The 10,241-nt window shown below is 37.9% G+C and overlaps 1 protein-coding gene across 1 annotated transcript; it reads left to right on the top strand.

Annotated features, from left to right (window-relative positions):
* Positions 1–346: 346 nt before the first annotated feature.
* Positions 347–4,938, top strand: LOC139720331 (sperm-associated antigen 8-like). The gene is made up of 4 exons (XM_071631693.1): positions 347–421; positions 2,962–3,154; positions 3,777–4,000; positions 4,816–4,938. Exons 1-4 carry the CDS (start codon positions 347–349, stop codon positions 4,936–4,938), a joined length of 615 nt encoding a protein of 204 aa, XP_071487794.1.
* The last annotated feature ends 5,303 nt before the right edge of the window (positions 4,939–10,241 follow it).

Below are 10,241 nucleotides of genomic sequence, written 5' to 3'. Positions count from 1 at the left end.
AATAATGTTTCAAAAGATAATAATTTGCCAATATTACTCGCTATCGGAGTTTGCTGACATAGAAACAGTAAACAATTTGCAAGTGTAATTCCTACAATACGTATACACGTACACACGGTACGGTACATTTACAATACGAAGTTGGCCACACACTTGTCAAAGAGGACTTTTGAACGTAACAACTAGCTGTAGTAAATCTCCGTATGTAGCTAGCCAAGCAGCAGCAGGTAGGCCTAGAAAACGCTACAACACCACATCGACCGTCTTTTTAAAGGAGTAACCTCCACAGCACAGATCAAAGACATCAGATTGTTGCGGATTGTTGAGTTTGTTGTGAGAGTAAAAAATGGCGACACTAAATTCGGCGAGGACCCTAAATAATTCTGGAGGACGATGTCTCATGGAAAATTGGGTGGAAGAGGTGAGTATCGTTTACTGAACGCATTGGCTCCATTGCACGAATTGGGACTTGTAAGAAAAATTTATGAGTGGCAAATTCTTGCGGTGACAAAATGAGAAATGAATATCACTTGTTAATGTTAGTAGACACCCCCGAAAGATCGGTCTGTATCTGGTTCTTCGGGGAATGTTCCGCGGAGACTGCGTCTGGCTTCATGGATCCCCTCCTTCGAACGTCGATAACGTCAAAAATATAAAAGACTCCTCCGGACAGACAGATCTTTCTGTCTACTACACTACAGTACTAGACACCCTAAGTAACTAGTCTACTCCTATTCCTTTTCAGAAGAAAACTTAGCAACTTCCCACTTGAGTCTTGGCCATAGTAGTGCTAGTGGGTCTTGACAGAGCAATCCCTAATCATTTTCATATACTGTAAGTCTGTACTGCAGCTGCGACACCAAAGATTACTCTTAAAGTTACATCACTATGGAATACGTGGCCCTCTCTGGAAGTGGCTTGAAAACTTCCTTACCAAAAGATCCCAACGTGTTGTGGTTGACGGTGAAGCCTCCGAGTGGACAGATGTCATCTCAGGTGTCCCGCAGGGAACCGTACTCGGACCCTTATTATTTCTCACTTTCATTAATGACATAACAGATTCTGTTTCATCCCCAATACGTCTCTTTGCCGACGATTGTCTAATGTATCGGGTAATAGACAATGCTGAGGACTGCAGAGCTCTCCAGAAAGATCTTGATATGCTGGACTCTTGGTCAGCTAAATGGCAGATGAAATTTAATACAGATAAGTGCCATGTAATGCAGATCTCTCACCGACGCAACAATGTTGGCTTTGACTACCATCTTGGTGTGGAACAACTCTCATCTGTGACTGAATACCCTTACTTGGGTCTAACATTCACCTCAAAGCTCACATGGAAAACTCATATAAATAACATCACTTTGAAAGCAAATCGGATGCTTGGTCTCATTAAAAGAAATCTCAAACGATGTCACCCACACTTAAAAGAACAGGCTTACGTCTCTCTAGTACGACCACAGCTGGAGTACTGCTCAACTGTATGGAACCCATACCATCAGACCTCCATCAACCAGATCGAAGCCATACAGAGAAGAGCTGCCAGATTTGTGAAGAACATATACCAACGTACTGAGAGTGTAACTGCAATACTTGATTCACTACAATGGGCTCTGCTCCAATCCAGAAGAGAAAATGCCATCAAAATCATGCTCTACAAGATATCACTCAACCTCATTGCAATCAATAAAGACAACTATCTCTCTCCAATGTCCAACACGAGATTGAGAAGTTATCATCCAGCTAGATATCAGCCTCTAACAACATACTCTACCGAAGATGTGTTTAAATACTCTTTCATGCCTACAGCTGTAAGGCTGTGGAATGATTTGCCGGTAGACATCATCACAGCTCCATCCGTGGACATCTTCAGGGCTCACATCTCATCCAACTAGCTCCAAGGGATGGTTTTTTACTTGCACTTGTACATATTATGCACCACCGGCTTCACATGCACTCAAGTTACACCTTGGCGTAATATATCCAGTTTTGGACGTTGCTGAGTATCCACGTAGAAGTAGAAGTAGAAGCTACTAATACTATTAACGTGTTAGAGTTTAGACTGATCGAGATGCGTCAATGCATTGCAATTAACCGTGTGGTGTTGAATAGCAAGAAAGGCACACTCCTGTAAAGTAGAAGTGACTAGAACTAGGAAGAGTTTGTGCTGTTACTGCTTGAAGTATTGTTATTTGTTCAGCATTAAAAAAAAAAACATCAAAGAATGACATTGACAAACAATCATGACGAAGCACAGAGTGAAGACAGATATATTATGGAATGCATATGATCAGCTGAAGGGAAGCAGCCAGTGAATGAGGAATTAAAAGTTTTTGTAAAATCTGGCCGACCCAGGTAAGCAATGAAAAAAAAAAATGCATTAGTGGTAATCATTGTCATATTTTTTAAACAAGGAGATGAACAGATATACAGATGGAAGAATAAAACAAAACAAAAAAGACATCTACAGCAGTGATACATGAGCACATCATTTACATTACAGAGACAGTACAAAGACAACTGAATTATAATGATTGGATGAAATCATGAAGCTATGAATGATAATTTTGTGTTAAATTCTTTGTAAGTTTACGTTCGTAAATGAAAGAGGTAGCTTTACAAATATTGTCTGGTATTGAATTCCATGTGAGTGGGCCATTCCATTTGGTTGGAGATGATTTACAGTATACAGTGTAGGTCTACAGTGTACATTGTACATGTAGGCCCCATAAGTTGTATTTGTGTTGAGGGGGACAGTATTTCACGAATATCAGTCAACTCACAAATTTCACGAAAATAAAAACACAGCAAAACATACAGTTGGTTCAAAAACCAAATAGCCCTTGATGGGTTCAAAACAGGACAGGGACAATAACTGTTAAAGATACCTCAACTGATTATGCGTTGTTTGTAAATGATGATGAAGCACTTTGAAATTTACTTCTATTACTGCTTCCTCAGAGACAAGTATACGATACTGGATTGGACAGTGCCGGTTTAGCAAACAGCGAGGGCTACACCTCAAACAGCTCACTGCCTTACAAAGATGGCCACAAGGGTATTTTGACAGGAGAGCTGGAGGCTCCAGCTGAGAAACTCTCGACATGTATGGACTCCTACCAGGAACCACAGAAATCAAAAGTCAGGACAGTTGGTAAGCGGTATACATTGTAGTGTCTATGTTTCTAAAACATGTGCAATGAGCCCATGACAGTCCCAAAAGATTGAAGTACACAGAGCTCCCATCAACATTCAAACAAGAAAACAGGATTCCTTTGAACTGGTATTGGTGTATTTGCATTACTGTAAAAGTTGGAATTTTTTGTGCATTTCATGTGACCAGAAATTAGCGTGAAAATAAATTCATGCAAATACTTTTGCTTGTTATATGTTACACTACATTGTACTTTTAATCTTTTGATTCCATGGAATTTAAACAAGCAAGATACATGCACATCTTACCCTGCTGAGCACAAAAAATTGCTTGCACAAAAAATGTCCGCTTTTACAGTATTCCAAAACTTGACTGATTAAAGTCATCATTATATATGGTAAAATGTATTGCACTTTAGGACAAAGAACATTTCTTGGGACATCCTTTATACTCTAATGTTATATCATAAGGTAACAAATCCAACGTTACAGAAAAAAAGAATTGATTTATCTAATCTTTACAACATTTGTAGAAGTATCAGTTTCCAATGTAATTTGTGTATGTAAATCTTGGCCATTCATTGGTATGTTTGTCTTGTCTTTGTGTGTGTCTTTGATTGTAGGAAAGAAAAAGGAGTTAATGGAGAGAGCCCTCCTTGCCCAGGTCACGCAGGACATTCAGGCAGAGGTCAGTGAACCCCAACCCATCGCCGAGTACAAGTCAGTCACGCAAAAGGACTTCAACATCGATGACTTTCAGTCCGTGCTGCCCCCACCAAAGTATGAGCACAACGTCAACACAGAGCAACCCATCACTTTCTGGAGTGAACACAAGGAGAAGATTCATGTGAGTGCAGTGATCATCTCTTTTAGTTTTGATCCATTATTGGTGGCCATGCCTTGCTGAGAATTTTCTAGAAATTGTGTCATCGCACCTTACTGATATAGGCGTCAATGCACACATACAATCTTGTAAAAGTTATCACACAAAGAACAAGGTATATTTACAATCTTTATTGATATAAAACTACGTGTATATTTATTAGAGCATCAGCAAGCTCACTAGAACCAGTGAGGTTAGATGTTTTTGTTTTAATTCACATTCTTTTGCAGTAGGTTTAGTTAAATGATGAAATAAAACAGAAACCTGAACTGAATCTGACCAAAACAATACAGTACCGGTACTTTGTTGCAATGGGTGTCTATCATGAAAGTGTTGTTGAAGACCAATTTTTCTCTGCATGCAATACTTGATTTATGAAAATTCTTGTGAGCTCAGTTTACAGCGTAGGCATTAGAGTAGACAGTTGTGACAACATTATGGAATACACTCATGTAGTCTAAGGTAGCAGTATTCATTAAGCATGACACTCCTTTTTTTTTTGGGGGGGGGGGGAGGGGATTGAGTGAAGAAGGAGAAGCTGCATATTCAAAACCAATGATCCTTCTAAAGTGTACCTTATGAACATCAGTTAAAAGTGAGGTCTGAGGGACTGATGAAAAATTTTTATCTATCTGTTCAAATTTTACTCCTACATGTACTTGTTTCTATTTCTTGAGCTACAGGGTTGGCAGATATATTGCAGTAGTTTCTTTCTTTATACCTTATTACTCATATCACCATTTTGATGTTTTAATTCTGTGTGTTTCAATCCTTTGCAGGGCGTATCCCAAGTGAAGACGCTGGACACGCCCTTCAAGAAGAACTCGTCCTTCAGCAAGCCGATCGAGGAGAGCTTCGACCAGCCCAAGCCGTATGAAGCTGAGCAGCACCCGTGGTTATAACAACTCTGTGATAGCAACATCCTAGGATCCAGTCTTAGCACGCTGCTAAATGTTGAACATGTGCACACCTACATGGTATTTAGAGGAGCAGAAAGTTTTCTACCAGCTGCCTTCATCATTCAGCAAGGAACTATGGCATGTCTTTGCAAGCACTGTGTCTAAAATTGATGAGCTGGACTTGTGGGAAGTCATTGCATCCTTAGAGCTGTTAGCTAGGTAACTAAAATGTGATGACTACTTTTGTTCCATTTTGTCCCCCACTGAAAACCCATCTACTGTATACCAATGGCACTGCATATGTAGACCAAACGGAGTGACCAAATACAACAAAAAGAAATAGCTGCTTCCATGGGGGCACTTCAGAACATGATTTTTGTTTGTCTCAATGGTTTATTGCCATGCACTCTTCAGTGAATTTCAGGTGAGTGGCAATCATAGTTCATCTGTACCTACCCTAGAAAGTGAAATACTGAATAGGTGCACAATGTAGCTACAGTCAACCTTGCCTAAGTCAAATCTGTTTGGAATGGAGAAATAGCTTTAACTTTGAGAAAATTCTAATTATGAGGGATTAAAATCAATAGAGTATAAAGAGAAGAGGACTTGGAAAGACCTTTGACATAGGGTATCACTCAACTTATGCAAGGTTGACTGTAATTTCACAAGATGTTCCACTGGATAAAGATTATGATATGCTTATGAATTAAATGCAATCGTGTCCTTAGAGCATGAAGTAGACCAGATACCATCACAGAATTTACTGTGTGTCTCTGAATTTTAAGTCAAGTAGGTGTCAAGGTTTTGTGTTTACTTTGTCTATGCATTTTATTCTCTTTTGATGAGAGAGTAACTTGTCAGAGGAAAATTACCACAGTTTTGTATGATATGAAATTACAAATTATAGTTTATTTACTTTTATTTCTTAAAAGGCAGTTTAAAGTACCTTACTGCTAGAAAAAAAAATGCATCAGTTAAAATGATTCAGTTGTGTTAGATGGAAGGTGTCGGCAAGTCAAGGTACAGGGCCTGCATTCAGTGATATGACTGGCCATGTCCTCCGAAACAGCATAAGATTACTTATCCCACGGGAATTTAAGAAGAATTAGATGCGTTGTGTGTCCTTATAAAAGCTGAATCTGCAGCATCTAGCCGTAATGCTGCAGTGTGTCAGTAAGTTTTCACTGCGCACTTACCTGAGGTAGTTGGTACGTACATATGGTGTGCTCAATTAATGAGAACATGTCATGCCATGTTTTGACATGCAGTGTGAACATGATTACAATTTTCACACGTTCGAATTAATTTCCTAGTCGGTTTTCCTGGATATAATAAAAGTAGAAGGTCATAGTAAAGATTGCTCTGATTATGTTTCAATATTCATTTCACTGCCATCACATCAAAATTACTGTGTGTGCCATGTGCCATGTGATTGATGTAATTTCGTGACTGTTCATGTCAGTCGTTTAGTTATGAATGTTGTGATCAGACTGTAAGCTTTTGATTTTGAAATGAATACTTGAAGGGTTTGTTTGCAAAAACCGATAAGTCAATTTTTGAAGATTTTGAAGTATGATCTCTGTCATAAAGTACAAAATAATACCTTTTAAATGATGTATTGGTCACTACATAAAAAGGTATATTTTTAAGTTATGGTCAAAAGAAGCAAAAATTTTCTTATTATTCCCTTTATTTTTCTTGACCTTTAATCGCAAATATCTCCATTTGGCAAATATGGACTTATTGGTTTTTGCAAACAAACTCTTCACTTGCACATTTATTTCCACTGTTACATGCTACTATTATACGTGTACTTTAAAAAAACAATGTTTGTTTCCCATATTATTTCAGTATATGCAAGCTAAAAAAATTATTCAATGGAAGAACACATTCCATAGGCTGGGTCCCTGGTGTGACTGGACCACTCACTCAATTTAGGGATTGTTATTAAACAGCTGGGCAAAGGAGCAGATGACATTTGTCTTTTGAGCACAGTTTGTGTACCCAACTTTCATGTCGTGAATCTGAATACGAGTCAAGAATCATAGTTACATTGTATGCTTTACCTCCAACTGGTAGCTTGACTCCTTCCTGAAAGAAAAATGACAACAAGAACTATAAGACTCTCAATGTTCACAGATGGGGATTTATGGTGACTTGAGTTATCATTAAAAAAAAAACCACATCACTCGAACGTTAAGAAATTTGTAAATACAGCCTGTATGTGAACACAATGAACTGATGCCCTCTGCTTTGTTGTGGTACAACGGTAGATTATATTGCATTTAATGTATGTATAATAAACGACCAGAACATGATAATAACAACTGCAGGTGTCTCTGGCTTTCTATTAAAGTATGCACTATTCGTAGTGTAATCTGTGTCATTAATTTGCTTATTTTGGCAAAATTTATAAGAAGAAAATTTAAATGTGAGAAGTAAAAGGAAATATAGAATGGTAATAATGTATAATTTTTGATCATTGCAAACAGCACCTTTTGTACACATTATTGAAGACTTGATCATAATCTACATGCTGCTGGAATCTTTAGGTAAAATATCTCGATGTGTGGACATCAGCATAGTCTACCTATTCTTTCAACAGTACTTGAGTTAAAACTGTAGAATTATTGTACATATTTTTAAGTACACTGTTTGGAGATTATATACCCAATGCATTTGACTTAATAAGACAAGCTACATTAGTACATGAATTACTGCACAATGATTCTGTAGGGAAATGTTTTGGCCATGGGATCAAAGGTCAGGGAAAATGTTCAGATGCCACAATTTTCCCATATTTTGAAAATAGCTCAAGTATTATCATGAAAATGGATGTTACCTTGCAGTTAATAATTATTTGAAGAGTCGTTGGCCGTGGGGGTCAAAGGTCAGATAAAATACTCAAATCCCCAAATACCTGCTCGCCTAAACAATTTAGCCATCCATCCAAATGAAACCTAGTTCGAGGAAAGAAAACACTCAACACATTTGTGACACACATGTCATTTCATTACTTTGCCAATTACATGTATGTGAAACTGTCATCTCACATTATCAAGACATCTCTAGACCTGTATATTTGGAGAACCATGCAATATGGTGGAGGCATATCAGTCGCTTATAAGTGCAAAAGAAAAGGTGTGGAATGCGTGTGTGTGTGTGTGTGTGTGTGACTGTGTGTTTGTGCACGCGTTTGTCCCCATCCATTTGTGCGTAAGGGTGTGTGTATCGTTCTTGCATTGTTTCTAGGTTTTCTTTTTCGAAATTCTGGCAGTTATCATTTTTTTTTCTTTCACAGTACGGTAGTAGTATTTCTTTCATTCAATTTGTAACAGCGACTGTACTTCAAGATTTATCACTATCGATTGGCTCGGCTCACTTACACACTTACTCTTCATGAAAGCTGTCGAGGTTCCAGATTCTATAGTTAAACGGTATCTGGAAAATTCAATTCCGCGCATGACGTAAGAGTTATGACATATCCCTTATTTGGTGTTGTTGATTTTTCTGAATCTGAAATATCATCCCGTATTGCCAGCTGGATCATCGCACTGATTTATTGTTTTGAATGAAAAAAAAAAAGTATGCATTTCTTTGAAAACAATTTCCTGCGTCACTTGTCACATTCAACCTCCTGTTTTTACCTCGCGAAAACACCCGGGATCGCATTCGATACTGTTTATCTAAGAAACTATGGATCTTCTATATATTATCAACGATCTTTCAAATTGACCTCCACAGGTTTAGACATTCCAAGTATTAAATTGTCGTAAGATGTTCTCCCATTATAATTGATGGAAACACAATAAAAAAAAAAAGAACCCGGTACTTGTAAGCTTGTGACCTTTAAAGGGAAACTCTACATTGTCTATTGTATTACCAATAACAACTTGTTTTGATTACTATTTTTGTGACCATAGTTGATCATACCTTCATCTTAAATAGTGTCGTGCTTTTCACATGATGGGCACGATGTATAGTATCATATAGGTCAGTATAACGATATTTTTCATCTTACATAGCCCTGATGAAAATATCGGATCTTATCTGTTCGTGTGGCCTCCCACAAGATATACGACAAAAAGCAAAAGACAATATGAAAAAAAAGATTAACGGGGACACTAGAAATAAGCAGCTGCTGTTGCCATAACAACAAATACACTCTGATTATAATAATGCACTCTGATGGCACAATGCGGATTCAAATTGCCAATTGCTAACGTAAAATGCAATCAATCAAATATTTGTCCTACTATTGTCTCTCTTTCGTATTTGCCGCATTAACCGTTGCTAATAGGTTTCCCAGTCCAACCGGGAGGGGAAAGGGGGTCGGGGTAAATGATGCTTTATTGTGTTGTGCTTTCTTTTAAGACAGTTCATTGTTTTCGTTTACTTGGACGTGGATACAGCAGGCACGGTATTAAGAACAACCTTATTGACAAAACAGATGTGCACTATATTTGACCGGCTTTTCATCAAGTATTCATTTGCACCCTATAGAGCATTGATACTGTTCAACCCGATTTCACTAATCGAAGATGACCGCGACTACGAATAGAACTATTAGTAGTTAATCAGTAGGTAGCCGTAACCATAGTTACATTTTATTTCCAACTGGGGGCAAATTTTATAAGTGCTGTTGAGTTTCAAACACTCGTCTTCACAAAGAAGCCGCGCACGTGGAAAGAGACCAGAATCGAGTGAATTATTAAAGAAGGCAAACGTTATCATGGGTGAATGATTGTTATGGTTGTGTTGATGCGTCTTTTGGCCAAAGAGCATAGACTTAGTCGTCTCATAGTTAGTTAGCTCGTTCTCTTCTTTTTTTTTTTCCAAGCAGTGAGTCACTCAGTGTCATTTAACGGCCATAAATTGATGTATTCAAACATTTCTCTCATTTGTTCTCTTCTTCCGGGTGCATTAATTTGACCAACCTTGAATCGATTCTGGTCCTAACCATTCAAGTCCATCGCATCATATTCAGTTTGTTTATGGTCTTTCAAACAGCAATCATACAGGTAAAGACCAGGTATTGACGAAATCAACACTTTCTTCCTCGTGTCTTTTTTTTTTTAAATAGGGTTTCCCGCCCAATTTCGTCACAGTTGCATTCGTGTTAATGATGCGATCATTCAGTTTCGAGCATATCTGAATGGTTACCGAGATCAACATTCAAAAAGTTTGAATGAAATAGAATTTCAAAGGAATGATATCAAAGGAAATGGATTTTTAAAAGAATGAACAGAACCATGAGAGTATAGAGCGTTGACAAAAATCGTTTTAACCTGAATGTCCAATTCATG

Source organism: Diadema antillarum, unplaced genomic scaffold, assembly GCF_040938485.1.
Source record: "Diadema antillarum isolate AM-2024a unplaced genomic scaffold, OU_Dant_1.0 scf00000127, whole genome shotgun sequence".
In the NCBI taxonomy this organism is placed as follows: domain Eukaryota; kingdom Metazoa; phylum Echinodermata; class Echinoidea; order Diadematoida; family Diadematidae; genus Diadema; species Diadema antillarum.
Note: the sequence above shows the minus strand (reverse complement) of the source record. Positions and strands in the feature narration are given on the sequence as shown.